The 26,797-nt window shown below is 29.2% G+C and overlaps 4 protein-coding genes across 6 annotated transcripts; 3 read left to right on the forward strand and 1 right to left on the reverse strand.

Moving 5' to 3' along the window:
* Positions 1–4,334: 4,334 nt before the first annotated feature.
* Positions 4,335–7,295, forward strand: LOC111033005 (transmembrane protein 115). The gene is made up of 3 exons (XM_022313536.1): positions 4,335–5,247; positions 5,305–5,481; positions 6,703–7,295. The coding sequence occupies exons 1-3, from the start codon at positions 4,541–4,543 to the stop codon at positions 6,872–6,874; spliced, it is 1,056 nt and encodes a 351-aa protein (XP_022169228.1). The 5' UTR covers positions 4,335–4,540; the 3' UTR covers positions 6,875–7,295.
* Positions 7,296–7,675: 380 nt separating this feature from the next.
* LOC111033004 (protein scarlet-like) lies at positions 7,676–14,556 on the forward strand. Its single transcript, XM_022313535.1, has 14 exons — positions 7,676–8,102; positions 8,177–8,375; positions 9,806–9,854; positions 9,932–9,981; positions 10,990–11,123; positions 11,209–11,600; positions 11,668–11,827; positions 12,641–12,672; positions 12,732–12,837; positions 12,924–13,148; positions 13,212–13,335; positions 13,420–13,525; positions 13,795–13,895; positions 14,183–14,556. The coding sequence occupies exons 1-14, from the start codon at positions 8,094–8,096 to the stop codon at positions 14,356–14,358; spliced, it is 1,863 nt and encodes a 620-aa protein (XP_022169227.1). The 5' UTR covers positions 7,676–8,093; the 3' UTR covers positions 14,359–14,556.
* Positions 14,557–16,826: 2,270 nt separating this feature from the next.
* Positions 16,827–19,985, reverse strand: LOC111033013. Of its 3 annotated transcripts, none has more exons than XM_022313556.1 (4): positions 19,432–19,985; positions 19,204–19,357; positions 18,742–19,037; positions 16,827–17,863 (listed from the first exon to the last, which is right to left on the reverse strand). In XM_022313556.1, the coding sequence occupies exons 2-4, from the start codon at positions 19,340–19,342 to the stop codon at positions 17,555–17,557; spliced, it is 744 nt and encodes a 247-aa protein (XP_022169248.1). In that variant the 5' UTR covers positions 19,343–19,357; positions 19,432–19,985; the 3' UTR covers positions 16,827–17,554. The 3 variants fall into 3 exon arrangements, with proteins under 3 accessions (XP_022169248.1, XP_022169247.1, XP_022169246.1); XM_022313555.1 differs by having other exon boundaries at positions 18,742–19,040; positions 19,437–19,984; XM_022313554.1 differs by having other exon boundaries at positions 18,742–19,040; positions 19,432–19,983.
* On the forward strand, positions 18,273–18,679 carry LOC111033015 (nicolin-1-like). The gene has a single exon (XM_022313557.1). The coding sequence runs from the start codon at positions 18,381–18,383 to the stop codon at positions 18,564–18,566; it is 186 nt and encodes a 61-aa protein (XP_022169249.1). The 5' UTR covers positions 18,273–18,380; the 3' UTR covers positions 18,567–18,679.
* Positions 19,986–26,797: the final 6,812 nt, after the last annotated feature.

Below are 26,797 nucleotides of genomic sequence, written 5' to 3' on the forward strand. Positions count from 1 at the left end.
TTATTTTAAGCTTTTTTAATATGTGTTGTAAAGGTAATCCCAATTAGTACCTATAAGCAATTACCTACTCCAGTCATTTATATTGAAAAAGTAATATAATTAATTGTTGATTTATTCGATAAGATTAAATATCGAACGAACCCATAACTATTTAGGTATACAATAGTAGCTTTAGTAGTGAATTTGACGCGTACCTATGTGGTTCTACCGATCTTAACTGTACAAAATGCCAAAAATTAAGTCAACAGTAGGAAGTTGTTTATGTAGTTTTGTAAGCGAGTTTGGTGCTGATATTTTTTCTTTGGACGGTATGATGCTTTTTTGTAAAGTTTGTAATGTTGCAGTTGCCTCCGAAAAGAAATTTACAATTCAACAACACATCAGTCGAGATAAGCATGCTTGTGGAATTCATCGAAAACTGAATGAAATGAAACAAAATAATCAAGTACTATTATATAATTTAACAAATAATATTGATCAATTTAATTCAGAGTCAGAGCTTTGTGAAACATTATTAGCAGCTAGTATTCCACTTTCTAAATTAAATAACACACATTTTAGACATTTTTTAGAAAAAAATATAAAATTTAAAATCCCAGACGAGTCAACATTGCGTAAAAATTATGTTGAAAAAATGCTATTTAAATGCAATACGAAATATTAGACACTGTTGGCGATAAAAAAATTTGGGTTAGTGTAGATGAAACAACAGATGTTGAAGGCTATTATGTAGTAAATATCGTTATTGGTACCTACCCTGGAAGCAGAAAATTCAGGAAAAATATTTTTGTTATATTCTGATATCTTGGAAGAAACAAATCATTCAACCATTACAAAAGCGTTCGATAAAGTCATGTTAACATTATGGCCTGAAGGAAGAAAACAACATAATGTCCTCATTTTTGTATCTGATGCTGCCCATCATATATGGTGAAAGCAGAAAGAGACACTTGCACTCTGTATTCAAAAATGGTGCATGTTACCTGTGTGGCTGTGTGGCGCATGCAATTCATAGAGTTGCAGAAGAAATAAGATCAAATTTTCAAGATGTCAATAAACTTATAAGTTACGTAAAAAAAATATTTTGAAAATCACCATATCGTACACAAATGTTTAAAACTCTTGCTCCAGGAATTCCATGGCCACCCGAACCCGTAATCACGCCATGGGGCTAAATGCTGTAAATTACTAATGTGAGAATTTTTCTTATGTAAATAAAGTTTTGCTTGAATTAAATCATGATGATTCGACTACTATAAAAGAAGCAAAAGAATTTATGTCTAAATCAAGTTTAAAGCCTAATCTAATTTAGGTTTCATTCCTTCGGAAATAAAAAATGTGGAGGCTTCTGGAATATTATTAGCAGAATCTATTAATAAAATAAAACAAATTGAGACTACATTGTACTTTGTTCCTAATGAAATCGGAGAAACAATATCAAATAAACTGAACGATGTTTTGATGAAAAATAAAGGGTTCAAAGTTGTAAAAATATATCTGCTATTCTGGACGGTGAAAATACAACTAGTATAGAGATGGTATCCCGGAAGACTAAACTTTAAATGATATGGTTCATTTTAAATATGCCCCTGTTACTTTTGTGGACGTTGTACGAAGTTTTTCTTCACATAAAAACATTTTATCTGACCGTGGTCGCAGCTTCCTGTTTGAAAATCTTTAGGTTATATATAGGCGGATATTAGGTACTTTTTTTACAGGGATATATTTATTAGAGTCACATATAACCTATTGTATATAAGAAAAATGTAACTCCTTTTGAGTTGTATCGTTGGCACATTTACTTAACAAATATTGATCCATTCTTTTTCTTCTTGAAGCCCCGCTTTCAAAATTTCGTTTAGACATAGTAATTAATAATTACCATACATATATTATTTAAAAAATTAAAACACAATTAGCAAAAAGTCACAATTACCACAGTCACAATAACCAATAGGAAAAGTAAAACAAAAATAATAACACTTGATAAAATATTAAATAATACCATAGGGCATAGAGTAAGAATAGGTAAATTGTATTATTGTACTTGCTTACTTTATACTTTATTATGTTTATTAATGTTGATGTAAGAGAAAATGATTTTTAGATATGGGGGCCTAAACAGAAAAATCCCGATTTCCCTATGAGCCTATCCACCCATGTATATATATATATATAACTACTTCACCAAACTGATTCACCATATCCTAACGTAAATTTGTTAAGAAAACAAGGAAATTCATATAAAATAATGCATCTTAGATTTGTCTCTCTTCAACTTGAGTTCTAATTAATATTTTTAATTTTTTTTTCATCCAATTAATAAATACTAATACACGGAAATAACAAAATGGTTATATAATAAAATAGTAGGATTGCCGGTATTTTATAATTGCTCTAGTGATAGGGATATTATAGTCAAGTTACTATAGTTATTCGAACTGAATCATGCAGTCGGTTTTACTCTATTTTTCTAGTGCTAAATACTTTTTAATTTAGTTTGCTTGAGCAAAATTTATTTGTTAAGTTAACTAAGACTTATATTTATCTACATTATAAGCATACTGACAATACCTAAATACAAATAAGTGTTAACTATTAATAACAGTTGACTCAACTACAATTTGAAATAACTAAATTATAGTTCTCATTCCTAATTAATATTTCTTTTTACTATTATTTACAGTAGGTAATTTATTGTATTCAAATACAATTGGTTTGGGTTTTTGTTTACCTTTATATAACTATTATAATATACAACATAAATAAATTGTAAATCAATCGAAGGATTGATAACAAGTGAGATATATTAAAAAATAACATTAAAAAACCGCTTATTACACATTACATTTTTTTATTGATAACTTAATTACATTTTATACATTATAATTGTGCATATAAGTACTTATATTAAAATAACACAGTTTTATTTTAAAAAGTTCTATTTAAAAACATTAAGTATGGGTTACATTTCAAAAGAAAAAATATAGGTACCTACTCTTTGTAAATTAACAATATATTAATATGATACCAAAATGCATATAGATGTTTAGTTAGTAATTACAAGTTTAATAGATATTACATGATTGTAATAACATTTTTATAAATATCCATTAGAAATACTTTTATGGTGAACAGAAAAAATATTTTCTAATTCATTTATTTTCATATGACTTAATTCGGAAGAAAACTTTATATGTTCCTCATAATTAATAGTATGAAGTAGCAGGGGACATAATACCCACATTTGTTGTCTCCGTCTTACAAGTGCGGACCATTGCAAATTTGACACTCAGCAGATCACATTTAGCTCCGTTAGCTTAAATATTATAGTGAACTGACCTCGTATATAACTCAAAGGTATGATTATTATCTAGGGCATTATACAGGTTTTTTGTTATGTTTTAATTTTAAAACGATTTATGAGTATTTTAAGTTGTACAAAGAGTTTACAATTTTAAAATACTGATAACTCGCTTGACAGTTGAAGTTTAAAAAAAACCTGTCATCGACTGGATAATATTTTTACTATTAAATTTGATTATAGATCGATTCACTCTAAGATTAAACGCAACGGAGTTAATTAATTCATCAGAACGTACTATGTGCTATGTTATATTGTGTTTGTATGACGAGACAAAGCATGCGGGTATGGCGTCCTCTTAATTTAAACATTAAAAACTAGTAACTATAGAATATAGTTAACATTACCATAACAAACAACTATATTTATGTAGTCATAATAATTAAATCATTTTAGTTATTTTACATATATAATAATTTTATTTACTATATTTTAAACACTTTAATATTTAATGAATTTTTTTTTCTGTTCACGTAATTATTGTAACGTGTAATAATAAGCAATAATCTAAAGTTGTATGGAAAAAAAAATTCAAAATATTGGTTAGAACACAAGTTATTTCTTTCGTCATATCCACTGTAGTCACATAAAACAACTAGATAGCCGACTACAGGATAATATTGAAGTCGGCAGCCATATGCCAACAGGGCAAAATTGCATGATTGATAATATACATGTATTTATAATATATATATATATATCATATAAATATGTATAGGTATTTTATCTACTGAGTTATTTTGTAAACATTGCCCTGTTGACATAATAATATTATGGCCGCACGACTTCAATGTTCCTGTGGGAATGTAATATACAGTCAGCTATGTATATAGTAGTTTATGTCTGTGGTCATATCAAAATATAGTTAACTGATAAAGGGATTTTAAAAAACAACCACACAGAATACCAAAATATTATCAGTGCCCTAAGAAAAAACATATTGTTATCAATTTAATTATTATTTTTTGTCTTTTTGATGACTTCTGTGATATTAATTAATAGTTATTACTTATATCTTTTTATAAAAAAAAAAATAGTATTATAGTTATTATGTATTTATGTGCAATTGTGGAAAGCCGAGTACGATTAATATAATTCGAATATACGATGAACGTACGTGCTTGTGTGAATTGATATTTGTTTTTGGAGTTTTCGCGTGTCACAGCCAATATTACCATGTCCGTTTTCAACAAAGTACGTAAAAATTTACCTCACATCAAGCAAAACACCGAACTGCTATTCAACAACACCGGGCTGTGTATTAAAATCATATCGTGCGTGCTGTCTGTGTGCTATTTCTTCTCGTTTTGGTCCAAGAGCTCGACGGTGTTCGGTGTGACTCCCGGTTACTTATTTCCGCCTTCGTTCTGGTTATGGACACCATTCACATTCTGTTTCTTCGAAACGCACCTGTGGCAAGTACTGCTCGACATCGCAATGGTGGCCGTGTGCAGCAAGCTCATCGAACCCCTGTGGGGTGAACTACAAGTGCTCGTGTTCTTTGCCGTCGTCAATGTAGGAGTGGCATTGGCGTGCGCTGTGTTCTATTATATCCTTTACATGTGCACCTGGGACCCGGAACTATTGTTCTCAGTGCACGTGCGTGGCTTGGCAGGATATCTAGCTGGCGTCACTGTTGCTGTAAAACAAATCATGCCCGATAGCACCGTGCTTGACACGCCGGCTGGTCGTATCACCAACCGCAATGTACCTTTGTTCACAATATTTATTGCACTCCTTCTCTGGTTTATTGGTTTTGTTGATGGCACGAAACCGACAATGGTCATCAGTGGAGTGTTGATGAGTTGGACGTATTTGAGGTTTTATCAGATACATACAAACGGAACAAGAGGTGATATGGCTGACAATTTTACTTTTGCAAGGTAAAATACCTAAATATTACCTAAATATGTGCATTTTTAACTTGTTTTTTTTAAAAGTTTTTTCCCAGTTATTGTTCAGCCACCGATTTCAGTATTGTCAAATTCAGTATACAGTGTTTTTGTAAAAGCTGGTATATGCAGAAAGACTGTGCGTAGAGTTGATATTGCCAGTGCACCAACTGGTATTACTGTTGCATTGCCTGGCATTCGATCACTCGATATGGACAGAAGAAAGTAAGTGAATCTTAATTATTATTTATTTCTATAGGTACCTTATTAAATTTAACTAAAAATAAAACTAAGAAAATATTTAGTATAAGTAACCATATGAATAAAATTTAAATTAAATAATTATTTTTATAGGTATTTATAAATTAATTAAACTCTTTTCAGATATTTTAAATTTCTGTGTGATTTTTAAGTGATTTTTTTGTTGCATAACTGATCGATACCTAATTGAAAATAAAAATCCATAAACTTTAAGGTAGTAATAATGTGCAATTAAAATACATTTCAAACAGTAATAACTAATAATATACCATCATCAATATAATTTTCAATAAATTCTTTATATTAAAACGAATGAATATAGTTTTAAATTATCAATTTTTCTATGGAGGTATAATAATGTACTAAGTATAGTGCAATGGGGTAGTGGGAATAATTACAGTTTATTTAATGTAATGAACATATTATCTTTTTAAGTAAAATATTTTAACTATACAAAATATGTTTGGGGTTTCATTAATACATATTGTGTGGTCACATGGCAGTCAATGTGTTAAACTGTTCTTTTTTCAATTTACAAGAATGGCTTCCTACTACAATACAAGTGCAATTTCACTGATCAGTTGCTTGCTCAACACATTACTTATCTCCAACCAGGAACAGATCCAGAGCAAAGATCTGGGAGGACCATAACAATTTTTTTACACCACAAATACAATTACAATATAGGTACAATTTATTAAAAAATGTTTTCCCCAATATGAGTATAATCTTAATGTAATAAATAAATTATTGATTATGTATTAAATAATAGTAATATCCAGTAATATCGAAATCCACAGAATTATAAAAAAAATTGAAAAAATAATATGTCCGTCCCTGTCTCCCTAATAAATACCCCTATGTGTAGGTTACAGCAGTCCCCTTAATATACTCAATCATTAAAATGTTGGTTAAATATGGAAGAATAAACAACAATAAATATTTGAATTTGAGATGAATATATTCTTAAGAAAAATTTGTGTCAAACCAGATTTTAAATATGCTGCTTAGAATTAATATCGACTCATAATATGATAATAATGCACCAAGTTCTGAAAGGCCTGATTATGGTATACCTGATGTAATATTATGATTTATAAATGATTCTCGTACTTAAATTGTTTTAGTAGTATACTTAATAATTTTAGCTTATCATTTTATAACTGATACTTTGTTTTATTTTAGATTGTTAGCCTTAAAGGCTCTCAATAGTCGATTAGTTGATACAACTAAAGATACACCAAGAACGGATAACATTCAATCTGAAAGAAGAGACTCTGTAGTTATATCAATTGGAGATACAGAACAAACTTCAAAACTATCACCTACTAATATGGTTTCAAATAAAACAACGTAGTATAGGTGAATTATTTTAAGGGATAATATATAATAATTTATTCATGAATTTTCATATGGTAAATTAAATTTAATCTACTATACAAGAGTCTAGAAAGTATAGAAACGTTTTACATTGTTTATATGCACATTTATAACATGTTCTGTTTATTCTAGACACCTAGTATCTAATTTTTACATTGTTTATTGATTTTTGTACATTTGTTGATATTGTAAATAGGTAAACTAGGGTATTTGAACTACCTAGCTCATAGGTCTATGGTTCACGGCCACCGTATGGTACTTACCCATCAAAAAAACCACGTAATAAAATTAAAAATACATTTATCGCCATCTGGTGGCCAAATTTAAACCAAGTACACCAAGCTTTAGGACATGTTCATTGAAACCTTGTTGTCATAGTATAATAATAATTGTTAAAATAAACCAGTTAAAACAATACTAATTGAACGGACCCCGGCATTTCAACTATACTCACAAACTTATACTTATACCTATTTTATAATTTTCATCCCATAATATAGAAATCTGTGACTATACTTGACTTGGATTTATCTAAAGAGAACCGAATGTCCCCGTGTCGACTATAGTTGGCACGTGGCTCGTGGCTGTGAACTTGTTGATAACTGATTAATTATTATGTAACTACATATTTTCTGTTGTATAAACCTTAAAGTTTATGAGTTTTCATTATAATTATTTATATTATGAGTTTTGTATAACTGTTCATTTTAATAATTAATATAATATAATGTTTAATGTCTATATAAGCCTGTGATAATAAAATAACTAATTATAATGTATTACTAGTACAAAATACTGAGTTATCTTTGTAGGTGAAAGGTTATTCTTTAGTTACTAATTCCATTATGTACAACTGTGTTCATAACGGATGTAGAGTGTGTACTTTGTTAGGAAGTGTATTATTTAATCTAGAAGTATGATTATACTTTTAAGACTTAAATAAGTTAAACCTATCTGGGTTAATACATTTTCAAAAAAAAGTTGAGCTGTTAACACAGACAGTTCTATTAAAGCAGTTATGGGCAGATGAAAATAGTTCAAAATTTGAAATGTTTATCTCCACGAGCCCATAGATCACTATACAAATCTGAGGTCATCAGACTGATAATTTTTAGTGATATACCTAAAAGTATAAACATAATGTGCTTGTAGTATGTTATAATTTATAGCGTTTAGTATATGCTATTTGCTTTACCATGGCGACTGTGAGTAGCTAATTTTTAATTGTACATTTTAATTTATTATCTTCAATAAACTTTTGTGATCTTCTCATTCATAGAAAAAAGTATTGGATTTGAGGTACAATGAAATGTGGAAGGCTTGGAATAACACAGCTGAAGAAGAGGATGATTATTCTTCACCATTGTTTAAACGGGATTTGGTACTGTCATGGAAACAATTGAATGTTACAGTTGTGAGGAAAATTCCTAAACTGTTGGGTAGTAGTGAGGTGGTAACTAAACAAATTTTGAATAATGGTAAGTTAGCCATACATTCAACAATATTGTTTATGTTGAATTCTTAACCAAACATAATTGTATTTTTGTTTTTTACAGACATAAATTTACTGATAAAAATATAACTATTTATATGAATGTTAAATTTAAATCTATTGTAAAACCTTTTTATCTTCTGAAGGCACAGTACTACCGACCTCTGTTTTTTAATGAAAAATCTTTAAATAAAAAAGACCAGGAAATAAAACTTTAAAAAAATGTATTATTATTGTCTATTGTATAATAATTGCGATTTTGGTAATCGATAAAACTTCATTCATACAATAAAACTTCAAAATAACCTTAAATTCAATTCAAGTTTTTTTTTGATGATTTTATTATCCTGTCCTTAATGTTTGTGGAAAGTCTTAAACTTTTAACTCTCATACTAACTACTTGGTACTGCCTCATGATTATTATTTATTAATAGATAAAATATTCAAATAAACTAGTTATCAGCCTGTAATATAATAAAAACAAAGCAATTTAATGCATAATTTAATACTAAAACAAAAGACTAGGCATTAACGTATTAAAAAGTCAAGTAAATTTTTTTCCTAAAATCATATATTTAAAGTATATTTTATTTTGTAAAAATTAATTTTATAAAAAAAAAATAATAATCAGAAATATCAAACATTATTTATTAATATAAAATGTCATAAATACAAATTTATAATAATGGTTAAAATATTGAATATTCACAGAATATATTATAACAAAGAAGTGATATAGATAATTATGTCATTGAGAAAAGAAAAATATAACTATTTGCTCAGCATCACATACACTTTTGTACACTTATTAATCTATATAATTAATAGCTATTACTTATTATTATGGACCATTAGGATTCGGTTAACAAATACTTACAAATAATTTTACTTAAGTTTTTGATTAATTTTAATATAAATTTACTTACAACTGTAAGTCCTCTATTAAATTACCATGTTATTTTTTAGCTTTCAAAAAGGTACAGCCTTTAATTGTATTTGAAAAAAAAGTAACCGAGTTTTAACTTTTCTAGGTAGTTTGTAACTTTAACAAGTTTATAAAAAAATAAAAGTAACTCTTTACTAACTTAACTAATATTTTTCTGTAATCTATATTAACTTAACTCAATGAGTTAAAAAAAATAGTTAACTTACCCAGCCTTGCTAGAAAACACAATAAATAATCCATTTGAATTAAGCAACTACAATATTACTAATTAAAATAATTAAAGTTAAAAATTAAATGGTTGACATAATATTCAAACCAGTTCAATTATCTAATCCATGAGTAAACAAACATATTTTAAATACTTTATTTCTGAAAGGTATATTTTTAAAATATTACAGTTAATATTTTAACATGGTTACTTATTCAGTATTTTATGATATTAATAATTAATGAAATATTCATATTTTCAGTTAGAGGTAATGTCGAATGTGGAACTCTTTTAGGAATTATGGGTCCAAGGTTGGTAATTATAAATAATAATTTTAAACATTAAGCTTGTATTAACATGGGTTTTTATTTTATTCTATTTAATCTAGCGGTTCAGGAAAGACTACACTAATGGCTACAATAAGTCATCGAACAAAAGGTTAACTGGTAGTCCACATAAGAGAAAAATAAGAATTAATTAAAAATCCGTGGAGTAGATATTGTTCACAAAAATGTAAATTGTAACCAGAATTCCAAAATAATGGTCTACACAATACATAGTCAAAATAATGCTTTAATTCTCAACTAAATTGTATCTTTTCTCTTCGGTTATTAAGGATAATAGTCCTTAAAACTGGTTTTACATAAATATAAAATAGATATAAAATTGGATCTATAGTATTTATTATACTTGGGCAATTTTTACAAATTATTAATATTAATGACTACAATTTTTAAATTACCATAGCCCCCCTCATATCTTATACCTTCATTACTATTTAAATATTATCCTTAGAACTCAAAGTTAAATAACTCAAAAACTACTCTTCAAATGTTGGATTTGGTTCTTAAAAAATGTCAGAAAAATGATCTACTGTATAATTTATAGTTGAATAAGAACAGTAGAGAAGTGTTCTCTTTTGAAATTCACTTTAATGGCAATATCAAAATACATACCACTAAGCCACGAAGGTATGAAATATGCTTGACATAGGCTGACAGACCATCTCCATTCAGAATCATTTTTCTCAGAAAATGATAGATATATCATTGAATTCTAATTTAACACATACATGATGGTGACACACTCAACACCTACTGTTCGGCACATGGGTACCCACTTGCCTGATTTTTTATTATATATAGGTTAGGTTACATATTTACATTATTTCATTTTTTTTTAATATATTGTATTTCCAATTACCAATAATATGTTTTACACTGAATGCAAATGTTTGTTTATAAACTAATAACTATTAAATACTTTCAAAAGAATAAAGACTATTTTTTATCATAAAATACTTGATGGTTTTAATCAAATAATATTTTTAATTCAAATGTTGAAAATCAATTATTGTAATGGTATAGTATAAGTCATTTACATGTAAGCCACTAATAGCTTGGTTATTTATACAAACAACATCTATTGCAAATATTATTATTAAAGGAAACTTTGATGGAGAACTTTTATTGAATGGGCGTCCAGTATCTGAAGATGTCATGATAAAAATATCTGGGTTTGTTGCTCAGGAAGATATAAGTTTCGTTCAACTAACTGTTTTGGAACAACTTAAGTTGATGGTGGGTATTTTTATGTACTTATCAAACTTATAATAATAATAATAAATGCAATAAGATACATTATTGAAGTAATATATTTTCACAGGCTAGATTAAAAATGGATCGGACCACATCTAACAAAGTAATCAAAGACCGCATAGATTATCTTGCAGGTCATTTAGGTTTGAATAAAATTCTAAACTCACGCTTGTGTTTTCTATCTGGCGGGGAACGAAAAAAAGTAGCTCTAGCTGTTCAACTTATAAATGATCCACCAATCCTATTTTGTGATGAAATAACTACAGGATTAGATAGTTACTCTGCTGCACACATAGTAAACACATTAAGAAGAGTAGCACATAGCGGAAAAATTGTCATTTGCACAATACACCAACCTGCATCTGGTTTGTTTGATCAGTTTCAAGAGGTCATACTTTTAACAAATGGTCAATTAGCTTATCAAGGATCAGTATCTTTGGTCAATAATTTTTTTCAGAAGTATAACCTTAATATAATTTTTATTCAATCAGTTTTAGATGAATTAATTATTTTAAATAATTATTAGGTATGGTTACATTTGCCCTGCCACCTATAACAAAGCTGATTTTATTGTATCAGTTTTGAATTCAGATAGTGTGTTGGACAGAAGCAATGTCAACAAAATGTGTGAACTATCTTCAAATGTGGCGCAAATGGACATTAAGTTTAATTCATTCAATAAGGATGTATGTTAGATTAGTTATTTGTAATAAACAGCTCAGAAGTTGATGACATTAATTATTGTCTTTTAGAACATCTATTAGTTCAAAACAATTTCTAAAAATCTTTTTCAATAACTTGTAACACTGAATAGCAAATTTCACTATATTGTTTTGTAATTTTTAAGGTATTTTTGGTAATTTTTGCATTTTCGGATAATTTTAATCTATTTTCCACTTATTGAGAAAAAAATCAGGAATTTATAAATCACTCATTAAATGCAATACTTCGAAAAACTATAAGTAAACATGTTTAGTCTTATATACTAACTTTACTCATGTGTAGGTACTTCGGTATCCCAAACCTTAAGAGGACGTTACAACCGCATGTATCGTCTATATCTTACAAGAGCGTAACATCAAATCTTACGTTCAGAAGGGCATCTCATGGACTTTTTATTATATTTTAATATTTTTTAACGAGTTATGAGTATTTTAAGATGCACAAACAATTTACAAATTTAAAATACTCATAACATAAAATTAAAATATAACAAAAAGCCCACAAAGTGCCCTCCATTATAATCCTGCCTTTAGTTTAAATAAGAGATCAATGCATTCTAATTTTTAAAATGACAAAGCTAAACGTGATCATCTGAGCTTAAAATATGGATAGGTTAGACGGAGACAACACATGCTGGTATAACGTCCACTTAAGGATATTTGTGTGTTCTATAATATGTAAAGAACGTTTTTTTAGGACATTATTCAATGTTTTTGTCTCATCAACTTTTGAGCCTTGGTATTAAACTTAATTCATAATAGAAATTGCAACTTTAGGTTCAGTCAGAATATGGACATCATTTACAAGCGTAAGTCTCTGTTTTGAAATTTTAGTGAAAGTTTTTGAGGTTTTTTTTTTGGATTTTAGAGAAAAGCTTAGCTGGATAATTCAAGTATTGCTTCTGCTGTATAGATCTATCACTTGTTTCATAAGAAATTACAAGGAAAAGTTATTGGAATTTGGAACGTTAATGGTGAAATTTAAATACTAACATTTAATAGTATACTGCTTACTTATATAAATACAGAATATGTAAACCAATTGATGTTTACATTATAGTTTTTAGGTGTTATTACTTCTAGTCCGTATGCAAACTTACAATTCGATACAAAAGCTGTTCAAAATTGGCAAGGATTTTGGTTATGCTTAGTCATTAACACTGTGTTCCAATTCAGTTATTCGGCCATCGCCACACATCAAATAAAGTTTTCAGTTGTACACCGAGAAGTAAGCAATAAAGTATACTCCTTGAGTGCATACTTTGTGTCTGAATTAATTATATTAGTATGCAATATGAATAATTTATATCTTGCATTAAATAGTGATACAATTGTGTTTATTTTATAGTATGTTTGGGTATTTATAAAGACAATACTCTTCTGCATTGTTGTGTTTTGGATTGTTGGTGTCAATTGGGTTTATATGCAATTATTTGTATTTATGATAGTGACATTTGCATCGGTTTCATATGGTAATTAAATTAAATTAATAATTCCATCATTATTTAACATTAAGTAAGGTGTACACATTAATAGCAATATTATTATTATTTCAGGAAGTCTGTTGTCAGCATACTTTAGCCGCGTTGAAGAAGCTGTTGTATTTTCAACAGTTTATGAGTACTTAGCATTGCCTCTTAGTGGTGCTTATCTGTCATTCAGGTAAGTTGTGTTAAAGCATAGTTCAGGGGCTGCTCCAGATACTTGGTTTGTGGTGGTGGTGGGGGCGGGGGATTCTAAGACATAATTTTCAGAAAACTTGATACTATACCGTCTATACTTATATGTTTTTTTTGTGATTTTATTTTTAACAATATACAATTCTTTAGAAATACAAACTTGGGGGTGGCCCCTAGGCACTCCTGGAGCAGCCCCTGGTATATTTTATTGAAAGTGTTACTATTTTACTAAATATCTTTGTATGTTATCAGGTCATTACCAAAAGTGTTATACTCACTAAGATATCTGTCATTATTTTTCCTTGGTTGTGAAACAGTCTCTTCTCTGTTTTGGGAGAGAATTAAAACATTACGTAAGCATATTTAATTGTTAATAAAATTAGAGATCTAGTGGCGTATTTTATGGCTTTAAAGGCCTTACGAGGCTTAGCATTTTATTCAACATTATTAAGTTAATCTTGATAACAATTTTTATTTTAAATAAAATTGTAAAGTTTTAGATGTAGGAACATTAATAAACTTTTACAATAATTAAGAGGGGGGGGGGCTATGTGAATTTACCAATTTTCATGTAAATATGCCACTGTAGAAAACTAAAATCAGGCTATTTAAATATTTAATTTATTTTTAATTTTTATAGCATGCACTGATGCTGCTAATTGTTTGGACAACGGAAAAGCAGTTTTAAATAAATACGGTTTTGTAAGCAGTGATTTATATTTTGACATAATGATATTACTTACATTTTGTTTGTTAGCAAACATATTCGGTTATTTTGGTATACTTAAAAGAATGAAAAAACAACCAGCTTATTGAAACAATATATAATTTTTAAGTCACTTTGATACCTACTAAGAATTAGTACATTTCATTATGTTTTTCTTCGCCAATTAACTACATTACAATTGAACAACTGTAAACCAACTTGATTAACAAATTTGTTTATTATAATATGCACATGTCAATATATTATAATATCAGATATGAGATAAGTAAAAAATTGTATACCAGAAATACTAATAGTTTTTTTTTTTGGTAAACCAAGCCTCATTGGGGGGAGGGGGGAAGTGGTTGAGATACGTATTTTTATGAGGCGCAAAGATTCGTTGCAAGAACTCCGGCGACAATGTACAATGCTTGAATGCGGCACATCACTTCACCACACCAGGCTAATAATAATAATAACTACTATGTTTGATAAGATTAGTGGATAATTTTATGATCCAAAAATGCATTAGAACTGAGTTAAATATTGTTTGTTATTATTATTAAATGTTTAAAATTAAACATATTTTTATTTTTATATTAACTATACCATATTAACCTAGCCTGTACCTATCAACATTATTTATCAAACTAGCATCTAGAATTTAAAAATAATATTCTTGTTAAATAATTCTATATTAATATTATAAGACCATTGTTTTTAATATTTCAGAAGTCATGCAATTATGTATACGACTATAGTGTTTAATTTATATTATGATTAAGTATTAAAAATATAATTGTAATTTAATATTAATGTAGTATTTTTAAAAAGCTTTTAAATAGGTCAAAGTTTGGATTCAAATGTTACAATGAACTTTTATTTTTTTTTCAAATTTCACTTAGCTATTAAATATTTGCTACCCATAAATGCAGTTTTAAAATAGTTAGAAATTATAATGAACAGTTTAGCATCTACAACAGGGATGGCCGACCCGCGGCCCGGCTTGGAAAGTTTTGCGGCCCGCAACATTTATCAAATATTTACAAAAAAAAAATTATGTTTTTGCGCCGAAAGTCGTTTCACTAATTTAGACAAACACAAGACAATATTTGAAAATATTCATCTCCTTTTTATGCCCCAGAATATCTTTAAATGGAACTCATTAACAATAATGCAATAATGAATTAAAACACATATTTGAAACATCAAAATCAAAAAAAGATTTTTATAATATTAATATAACAAAAGAAAAATTTCCCAATTAGAGAAATCTGGCATAAAAAGTTGTGAGTGCTTTTGGATCGACTTACACTTGTGAATCGTTTTTTTCGAAAATGAAATTTGCCAAAGACAAATCATGCTCAAACCTAACAGATGAAAACCTGCAACATCAATTACGGTGTGCAAATACAAGCATTTCTGTTGATTTAAAAAAGCTTAGTGAATGAGTTGAAAAACAAATATCTCACTAAATAGTAAAATCAATAAATTGAAATTATTATATGTAATATATATTATCCATGTTAATAAATTATGAGTCATAGTAAAAACAATAATAATTCATTCTGTTTATTTTAAATAACTAATACACCAAAACTTATTTTATAATAATTAATTTTGTTTATAATGTTTACTCCATTTTTTTTGTATTGGGGCAAAATACTTTTATAATTTTGTATGTGGCCCGCAAGATCATTTGGGTTGGCTACCCCTGATCTACAATGTAGAAGAATATTACTTTATAAATAACTATTACAATTGGTTTATTAATAATAAATTGTCTTAAACACAAATAAAAAATAATGGTTAGTTAGTGTATAATATTTGTCACAGAATTATTAATTGCCATTAGATTTTAGTTCCCACATTCAATTTGCAGTATGTTATTTGTTTGCTACATCTTCAAAAATGTTTACTTGGATTATTTAAAAAAAATTAAAATATGATGAACAAATTGCAAATTAAAGCCTGCTATAACCAACCATAAGTAGGCAATAATAAATAGAGTATTACGTAAATTTAAATATTTAAATATTTAATAACATAATAATAATAATAATAATAATAATAATAATAATAATAAAACAATAATAGTTATACAATAACATGTATTATAACATTATGTTAAAAAGTAACAAAAAAAAAATATTAATCTTAAAATTTTCCCAAGTCAATAACAAAATAAAAACAATCAAACATTTCATTTTCATTTATTTCTAGATAAACTATAAAATAGTTTTAAACATAATATAATGGTTTATATGTATAGGATACATAAAAATTGATTTTTGTTTGTAAATTATTACAATAAAATTAAATTTATATAAAAATTAATTGATTATGTCTTTTCGTAGTATTCAATAATAACTATAAATAAGTTATACAAATTACAGTTTTTCAACAATTGGTGAATAACAAACATTTCTTTTTAAATCACAGGTTATGATTAGTATTTAACACTTAATGACTAATTAACAATATGCAGTAATAAAAATAATTAAAAAGTAGAAAAATAAATTTTTTATTTTGACAGTGTAAAAATTTTAACTTTCTTAGGAAATTATAGTAAGCTCGTCTATGAATGTTTTTTTGGTATCAATAATGGCTTATTTTGGTATGAAGGAATGAATGATTTATCAATTTTGGTTTATTACCATTTTTATACATATAAAAGTAAGGTATGTAGTGCAAAATAATTAATAAATATATTACCACACTACACAGGTGGATAATTTTTGTTTTTTTTTTGTAAATTCAAAAATATTCAGTCTAAACTTCCCTATAGTATAGTTAGAATCTTACAAATATTGCAATACAATATGTTTGAAATTTCCGTACAGAGCACAATTTAATGAATTATAAATATTTTATATTTTTATATAATATATAAATATGTTAAGTGACTGAAACATGCACTTTGTTTTAAGTTATAATTATTAGACTAAATATTATTTTTCTTGACATACAATCATTACCAGAGTAATAACAAATGGTTACAAATGTTTTAATGCTAGCATGGATGAACTACTGAACAGACTAGAATGGGCTGTTCTCTGACTAGAATAAATGTTTCGTGATTATTATGTAATTTTTAAATAAATATAAACTATAAACAATAAATATAACAAATAATAAACAGTGCTCATAAGAAATATTTCATTTATTTCTGTGGCACACTTCACAAGTGAAGATTTGAACTTACTCTACCCTATAAGTACCTATTGTATATTATGTAAAATATATATATATAAGTATTATATTATTTTTGGTTAAACTTTATAACTTTTTCCTCAAAGAAAACAATTATTTTTTTGACTTTGCAATGGCATATCCATTACCCAGGTAACATGAACTTCCCTGTTTAGATGTGTGCACGTCAAGATATGCCTGCCTTGAAAATACACGATGGCATGATTGACACTGGTACTTACTAATGTGCACTTTGTTATTGTGTCGCAACAACGATGTTTGGAATTTAAACGTTTTACTACATGCCACACAATAGAACGACTTGCGATGATATTTTTCTGTATCAACAATTAAAGGTTGTTCAAAATTTGATGACTGGGTATTTGTAAAATCTGATCGTCTATGAGATACTTTTGGACGTACCTAATAAATAGAAAATAATTCATTAATCTGTTTTATGCTGGTACATACTATTAGTAATAAAATATTATTATTTAATACTTATTGCTATGCATAATGTATAAACAACAGTCTAGTGTTTATAGAAATAAACATTTAAAAACATGGAAAATTATTTTTATGAACTAAATTCCAATTTGAGTATAGTGAGTTCATCAGCAGAGAATAATCATAATTCTATTGAATTTGGAGCTACTGTAATACCAATTTATTTAAACATTAATGACCAGAAAAATCCAGATTATAATCCTAAATGTACTGCGATGATATTAGACTTTGGTTCTACCCCACAAGATATTGGTGAAATATACTTTAAAAATTACTATACATATATAATTTCAATTTTAGTTATGAAAATATCAAATACTGATTCGAAAAGATTAAAAAAATGGTACATAGCTATAAGACAAAAGGTTGTGCACATATTTAGCAATCATAAAAAAGAAAAATTCTATTTCATTTTCACAAATTTTAGAAATTAATGGATAATGCTCATACAGAATTTCAAGCGCAAGACTGTGTATGCATTAAATCGTCAGAAAGTGAAATAGATTGGTCAGATTTGTACAAAATAAAATTGATATTGCGCCAACCATCACCGAATTGGAGTAATTTTGGCATAGATGATGTGAAAGTTGTTTCTAAAGTTCAGTCAGAAAATGTATGAATTCTAAAAGCAAAACCATCAGAAATATACTTTATAATAAAAAATAAATATTAAGTTGATTCACTTATTTTAAAACTACATACTTAGGTAATTTATGACTTATATTAATTTAATGTTTTATTTATTCATATTTCATATTTATTAAAATTTAAAGATAACTTTTACAAATACTAGCCTTATTTTTATTAATCATTTGACGTGGAACATCTGGCATAAGAGGATGTGGCGGTAAATTCAATGGATCTATAAATGACGATTCCATTTGATTCCGTCTCCTTTGGTTCAAAAGCAATGGATGAATGTCATAACCATTTAAGTGTGGATAAAACATAGTCATTGCTGATGTTGTTTTTGGAAATGCTGTTAAATCATATGACAGTCCAGATGTTGATGGTGATGGATCTGTGTCAGGTGGTTCCAAATCTCCATCACAAAAATCTTCAATAGAAGTTGTGCAATGTACACTTAGACCTACTGAAAATATATATTATTTAAATGTTGGATTAAACAAAGTTCTATAAATACCTATTTCATTAGTGTAAGCAAATACAATTTAGCATAGTTAGGTATATTATTTACAGCTATTAGCTTACGACAATAGTTACTTTTTGCTGGGAAATCAACAAATAAAACTTACACCAATTATCAATCATTTGATTCCCAGACATCACATCAGATTTGGACAAACTGGATGAGCTGTTTGGCGAACAATCTTGGTTTGAAGTCAACGACTCTCCAAGATCTGCTTCATCGTCCATGCTGTAGACGTTGGTCATTGAACATCAATAAATCTAAAGAGTAAAGATAGTATTCTTAACATACACTTATAATATTGTGATAAATCTCAGTAATCAATGATGCAGACCTTACTCGTGCTCTTGTCGTCCAGCCGACACCTGTCAGGCTGTTGTGTCATTCGAAGCGGGGTTTCCGATTCGACAGATTGTTCAATGACGGAAGTTCAACTTACTATTTTGAGTCTTGTCCATGGTTTCGCAACGTCTCCCCGGTAGGTAGGTAGGCGTAGGACCCACTACAGCACTACTCAAGTAACAAATATTACTATCAACTATTTGGTACATTCAAAATTTATTGAGAAATCAGCTGCGGCCAGATTTTTATCACAGATAAATAATATTACAATAATAATATGTTATTATTATTAGATAAAGAGGATATTAATATTCCATAGCACTGTGAGGCAATCTACGCGTAATTGGACGTCGGTGTAATTATTGGTCGTTATAATAATAATCGAAGCGCACGTTCGGTGGACTCGGAACAATCGTCATTATCAGGGAACGACGACATGAAGAGCAATAAAAACATTCTTAGAACGCAAAATAGTCTACCCATTCCCGGGCCTCCCGGCGAACCGCAATATGCTACAATGGTGTTTTTTAGTCGGTTGGGCTCGTTGATTTTTTTTTTTAGTAAGCTTTCGTGATAAATGATAATGATATTGCCATTATTTAATAATGCCCGCGACGTAAGGTTATTCAGAAACAGTGATACAATGATAACACGATTCGCTCACGGTGATAAGACCGAGATGATAATATATTATGTAAAAGTGCGTCACAATGCGCAGTGACGTAAATGTCATAGTGTTCAGATGTCAGTGGTTCTCGTACTTGCGATAGAAGATCTTTTCTGCGTCGTGCCGTACGCAATCGGATAACATAACCATCGGGCAGTGGTTATTAATTACTTATTAACCACCGTTTGCTTCATGGTACTATCCCCGTCCGCGAGGGAGGACGCACACCCGATACGCACGGCAGATCTAGTCAATTTGTATTTAATTGTCATTTTGTTCCTCGATTTGATTTTATGTCCATGCAATTAAAATTATAAATATTATACAAATACCTATACAATTTCAAGACTTACTGATGAAAACTTATGTACAGCCCCAATTGACTGTCGTCTGTCGAAACCACGGCATAGACGCGTGCTCAGGTGGTGCGGGGTATGCAAGTACACCACCTGTGGCTTTACGGCCTGCAGGTATTTGTTTTAGAAACAATTTGTCTATTCAAGTATCAAGTATTAATAGTACATCTAAATAGAAGTAATTCAGTTTATAAAATAGAAATGCCATTTAAAATTGGTTTTCTTTTCCTATCAATTAGGTATATAAATTATTACATCTGAATTTTTAGTAACCACTGTTGTACCTATTTCAGGTTTAATAACTGTGGTAATTTCTATCAAATTAGAGTAGTCACTGAAGAATCTAAAATCTAATAATTCCTGCCATACGTCGCCTTGAACTTAAGTTCCTATTCAATTTTCACAATATATTAAGGTCGTAAGCAGCGGCCGAAGTGGCTCAAAATAAGTGGAGGGATGCCTTTCATAATTCATATAGTTCTCATTATATACAGCTTAAACAGTCATGGGTACAAAATAAGTGGAGGGGTGGAAAATGTATATTCCTCATACATATATATATAATATGAGTAAATAAATAAATATTTTAAATTTATAAATTATTTGTACATTTTAAAATATTCATAAATCGTTTTAAAATTAAAATTTAATACAAAAATAGTATGCGAGATGCCCCGGAATCTAGGACCTAGATAATAATTTTACATTTAAATTTCATCAGAGGTCAATTTACCCTTATTTTTAAACTAATGTAAACGTGATCTACTGAGCGTAAAATGTTTCTATGTTACGCACTCGAAAAAAGGAAACAACAAATGTCCGTGTATAGCTTCCTCTTTACGGGAAATGGGAATTTAAGATACTTCTAGGTATATACTGTCATAGGCGTTTAAATTAGAAATTATTATTTATTATTGGTTATTACTAGGGAACGGATTTTATAAGAAATATATATTTTTATTGGAATAAGATATTTTAAGTCTAATAAAAAATGTGTACGATTTAGATCATTCTAATTGAAATAAATTTATATATTTTTACATATTTTGGTATAAATAAATATTTTTACATATTTCAGTAATTTTTCATTTTTTCATTGATTTTCGACGACTAACATTATGTATACCGATAGTATTTTGACAGTATTTTTTCCTAAACTGGTTCATTTGACATGTTTAATGCATGGCTTTCATCGTGTTTTAGAAACAATAAGATATAATTATTCCGAAGTTGATCAATTAATAGCGACCATTAAAAAAATATTTTTAAAACCGACAAGCCGTGTTTCAAAATTTAAAGAAATGTATACAGATCTTAATTCACCTCCTGAACCTGTTATAGCAAGATGGGGTGTGTGGCTTACTTGAAGCCGTCTAATACTATTGCGATCACTGTGACAAAAAAAATGTTATTTCAAATTTCGATACTGAATCAGCCAGTAGCTATTGAAAAAGCAAATTCACTGATGCAAAATATCAATTTAAAAGGTTAGGTAGTCATTTTGCATTTGAAACCTTCAACAATATGTTGTTTCTCATTGCTTTGTTCTGGAATAATACTCATAGTTTTACAAGCCTACATTATTAGTATTACTTTTATTTATAAAATATTTTTTTTGTAATTTTTAATGCTAAATTAAATGCATTTTTCGATATTTACATATTATTAATATTTTTTTACATATTTTGACAAAAATAATTACGTATGTATATATATACAATGTACATATGATTTTTTTATTACATTAAAGTCCGTTCTGTAGTGATTGTTATTGCTAGAAATTTTGAATTTTCATTAATATAATTTTCCGAAATATAATAGTCATACTTACCATACTTTATTGTCGACGATTATCACTGTATATATTGTTGTACCTATGGTCTTTGGCCTTCGCAATCGTTTACAAAATGTCATTGTTATTACGTGTTACAATGTTACATTACTTACATTACTATATTATGTTATACCACTACATATATTGCTTAAAAATTGAAATCAGAGGTTTTCAAACTTTTTTCGGCGGAATGGTTAATCGTACCTTCTTCGTGTTTGGTGAAAAAGTGCTGCGTCGAAAACGGTCAATATTATTTTGGCGGAAATTGGTACCTAGCATCCATTAGAATTTAAGAAAAAACCATGTACCATTGCACACCAAAACTGTTAATATATTGAATTTATATTACTAAGATTTAATTGAAAAATTTACAATTCTAGTATTATGTTTGTTGACTTATGAGTTACGTTTAAACAATTTGTAGACGTTTAAAAGCTATGAAGAATTTTCAAAAACTGCAGCTGATTTTAAACCAATGAACAACACTAATTAATCGATCACTTTAAAAACCATCTATAACTGTTTATTACGAACTGGTAGACATTGTTGGAAAGACCCTTTTGTTTAACTAGGTTGTACGAATATTTGTAAAAGTGAGGTTAATATCACGCCAAGTAAGCAGACAAATTTTTGGTTTTTCCCGAAAACATTTGACCTTTGGTGTGAAGTTTGCGGTTCTCTTTCAAAAATTAGTATTAGTTAAACGGGATCTATCAAATGGTGGGAACTGTAAATGTAAGCCGAATCAAGCAGTTTGCATAGTTATATCCCCAAAGCACTTCCCTAATTGAGGCTAACAACCATTGGTCCAATCGACAATTATACCAAGAACAATCATATTATATGAATACAAGAATAAAGTCGAATGATGTTAATTTAACGTAGATTCATAGCACTTATACTAAAAGCAGTGGCGCAAATAGGAAAAATGTCATGGTTTCGCGGTTAAAAAATAAATAGATGTATTTTATTCTTATTTTTTGAGGGAACTATGAGATATTTTCGAGGTAGTCCCCTATTTGCTCCTCTGCTTAACAGGAATTATATTTATATATGTGTTATTTATACAACAAGATTTTTTTCTCATGACTTTTTTTTCCAAATCAACTTTTTGAATACGAGTAAGCCATACTATTGAGGTAATATATTTCTAATTTATAAAATTAATAAGTATAAATTCATAATTGTATAAGATAGAAATAAATTTCCTCAATCATATTATAATGGCTTCTAGTGTCTGCAATTATCTTGTCTAATGATTGACAATTGTCATTGTCTTTTGATCTTGAAATCTATGTGAATATGAAACAACAAGTTGACACTAACTATAGTAATGTAATTTTGTCTAAGATGATTTGTATACTTGATAGATTTTGGTACTTTTTTGCATAAACGAGTTGAAAAGTTATAGTTTAGTTAATTTTAACTTTTTGAAATTTAATTTTCATTAACTTAATTTTTAACATGACTGATTTTTATCGATATAAACTTATTAAATAACGAGTTACTTTTAATCAAATCTAATTTCGTTAATTTATAAATAATTAAATAATAAATATAATAAAATTATTATTGATGATATATGTTGCATAAACATTTACTTTTTAGTGTCTTAAACTATATAATTAGCTTCTTATATATTAAAAAAAAAAATAATAAATAAATAACCTAACTTAAGTTAATAAATTAATTTTAAGTTTTCAAATAACTTTTAACTTAAATAAGTTTAAATAATTAGGATAACTATTAACTTCAAACTTTTTAAAATGTTTTCTATCAACTTAACTCAGTTTAAAATTATCATTAACTTGCGCAGGCTTGATTTTTTGACACTGACATGAGTTAGCTATTAAAGATTTACCCACAAGTAAAGGATACTTACGTCAGTTTCTATTGAAAATTTGAATCAGAAGATCTCAGTGAATACCTACCTTGATTAATAGTATCAATTGTCAAAGTTGTATATTATAGTTATCTCGGAATAAGCACAGAATATGAAAGTTAATTGATATAGGTGATTTAATACTTACACATTTAAATACTCAGTCATCTCATCCCAACATTGATTGTTTTTACGAAGTTATTTCCATAAACTATCGTTTGCTGAGAAGATATACAAGATTAAAATGACGTCACGCAGACATTTTTTGTCTTCGTTTTATAACTATTGCGTAACATAGCAAATCTTACTCTCAGCAGATCACGTTTAGCTCTGTTGGCTTAAGACTTTGAGTGAATTGACTTTTTATAAAATGTAATTATGAGACTATTATCTAGGGCATAACATAAAATTTTTATGTTATTTTAATTTTAAAACGAGTTATGGGTATATTAAGGTGTACAAGCAATTCACAATTTTAAAATACTCATAATTCGCATTAAAATTAAAATATAATATAAAGCCTAAGCTATGCCCTAAATAATAATCTAACCTTTAAATTTTATAAGAAGTAAATTTGCTCCAATTTTCAAGCTAAAGTGATCTTCTATTAAATTTGCTATGTTACGCACTTGTAAGACGGAGACAACAAATGTCTAAGGAGAGTCCTCTTAAGGTCCTCGGATTGAGTATTTTTTTGGTTAGATGCATAAAATAGCTTCGGTTGTTTTTTCTTTGTAGTACATTGCTCTATATATTTAGACAGATAAAATCAATTAAGTATGTTTTAATGTGTTATTATAATCTTATAGAAAATAATTATTTATTACTCGTTTGTTTACATTTGCAGTTTAAATATTTGTATATTTTCTTAATTTTTGACTGCTCAAGCTAACCATTTCAATGGAGTAACAATGGACCATTACGCATTGGTGGTGTGATTGTATTACTGATAAAAAATAAACAGTATTATTCATAATTAATTATGATATTCTTATCAATAAATTAGTAGCCGTTTACTTCCTTAAAAAGTTGTTCTACCTAAAATTGTGATTTGTTTGATTTTGTTTTTCTGTCTAACAAAAGCTTTATCAGTGACCAGTGTGCTTGCCCATGATGTTCTTCGATGGTGATTGACTGTAATCATCCGGTTTGAATGCAATTCTCAGCAATTCAGCATACATTTGAATGTAACATAAATGTTAAACAAATGTAGTCATGTAGTCTATTACATATTTTACAAATAAAATAAGTTATCAATTAACCTTTTTTTCCTTGTTATCGAGAACCGAGGGAGGAACTGCTGTTGGTATTGCTTCCTATCGTTTATTGTGTACATATACAAATAAATAAGATACCAATGGCACACTATGTTGCACCCCTCTCCGCTACCAAATGGACTTTCTCTATCGCTAGGTATTTGTTCACCTGGAAACGGAGCTCGGGGTGCTTACATTCAAGTAAAAAAAACAGAAAAAAGAAAGAAAGAACAGAATTCGCTTAGTGCGTTGCTGGTCCCTATAAATAATTTCGTGGGCCAACCTTAGTCCACCGCCCTGGAGTCACGTACTGTGGTACTGCGATGCCACAATCACCACCCACCCATGGTTTCAAGGAGTGCAGGAAGAACGTGGGTCGGTGACACCTCCGAGGATTGCTGTGCAGCGTGGACTTGTCTTCTTCCTCTTCTTCGGGGGTTCTTTTACCTACCCTCTGCCGCTTGTCTCGCCCTTTCCTTCTCTTCCTTCATTGTCATAACATCTTCGACCATCTTATAGAATGATCTTAAGGTCTCCTCGGCATTTCGAAAAATGGATTCCTTGTGCTCTGGGTTTGCGGGGAGACCCTCGAAAAGCGGTTCGCAGACGATGTAAAGTAGATCCGCAAGGCTCTTTAAGTGACTCCTGTGTCTAGACCAGTGCGGGCACTCAAACAGAGTGTGATTGAAAGTATCAGACTATCCGTCGAATTGATAGCAGCACGGACTAGTAGCCCTGCCCATTCGGTGCAGGTAGAGCTGGAAGCAGCCGTGACCCGTCAATGCCTGTGTCATGTGGTATGTCAGAGGTACCATTGGCACGGTTCTCCCGAGCCACCTGCATACGTCCGGTATTGCCAGTCGCATCCACGCCGCTTTAGTTGAGGTTAGGTTAGGACAACATGACGGCTTTGCTCTTGTGATGCGCTAGCTCCAGTCCCCTGCTCGACATCCAGGTGTCTATAGCATCAAAGACTGGATTGACTGCGTCCTCTAGCAACTGCCCGTTCTTGCCACACAGACCACGGCTAGGTCGTCCGCAAAGCCGACGAGATGAACTCAACTAGGGAAGTCAAATCTCAGGAGTGAGTCATACGCCAAGTTCCACAATGACAGCACGAGGACGGATCACTGCGGGACGCCGCACGTGATTTGCCTTGGTGCAAGTTCTTCCCCCGTTAGCAACACCCTATCTGTAAGTCATGAACGCAGCATCTCGACCAAGTATTTGGGTGTGTTTATCCTCCTTAATGCTTCGTCAATGACTGACAAATGTAGTGAGTTGAACGCGTTTCTAATGTTTAACGTTACTAGGATGCACAGGTCCTTCCGGCCGGTACAGGAAGCCGCTTGAGTCGCTATGC

Source organism: Myzus persicae, unplaced genomic scaffold (assembly GCF_001856785.1).
Source record: "Myzus persicae strain clone G006 unplaced genomic scaffold, MPER_G0061.0, whole genome shotgun sequence".
Classification (NCBI taxonomy): Eukaryota; Metazoa; Arthropoda; class Insecta; order Hemiptera; family Aphididae; genus Myzus; species Myzus persicae.

What these genes read in the sequence shown, in the direction of transcription:
- LOC111033004 (XM_022313535.1), top strand. An exon ending in TTAGGAATTATGGGTCCAAG is followed by an intron (nt 9,855 to 9,931) that starts GTTGGTAATTAT and finishes TATTTAATCTAG; the next exon opens with CGGTTCAGGAAAGACTACAC. An exon ending in GGAGAGAATTAAAACATTAC is followed by an intron (nt 13,896 to 14,182) that starts GTAAGCATATTT and finishes TAATTTTTATAG; the next exon opens with CATGCACTGATGCTGCTAAT.
- LOC111033005 (XM_022313536.1), top strand. Translation starts at nt 4,541, where the DNA reads ATGTCCGTTTTCAACAAAGTACGTAAAAATTTACCTCACATCAAGCAA. An exon ending in GACAATTTTACTTTTGCAAG is followed by an intron (nt 5,248 to 5,304) that starts GTAAAATACCTA and finishes TTTTTTTAAAAG; the next exon opens with TTTTTTCCCAGTTATTGTTC. An exon ending in CTCGATATGGACAGAAGAAA is followed by an intron (nt 5,482 to 6,702) that starts GTAAGTGAATCT and finishes GTTTTATTTTAG; the next exon opens with ATTGTTAGCCTTAAAGGCTC.
- LOC111033015 (XM_022313557.1), top strand. Translation starts at nt 18,381, where the DNA reads ATGGATAATGCTCATACAGAATTTCAAGCGCAAGACTGTGTATGCATT.
- LOC111033013 (XM_022313555.1), bottom strand. Translation starts at nt 19,342, where the DNA reads ATGACCAACGTCTACAGCATGGACGATGAAGCAGATCTTGGAGAGTCG. An exon ending in TCAAATGATTGATAATTGGT is followed by an intron (nt 19,041 to 19,203) that starts GTAAGTTTTATT and finishes ATATATTTTCAG; the next exon opens with TAGGTCTAAGTGTACATTGC. An exon ending in AAATGATTAATAAAAATAAG is followed by an intron (nt 17,864 to 18,741) that starts GCTAGTATTTGT and finishes TCTATTTATTAG; the next exon opens with GTACGTCCAAAAGTATCTCA.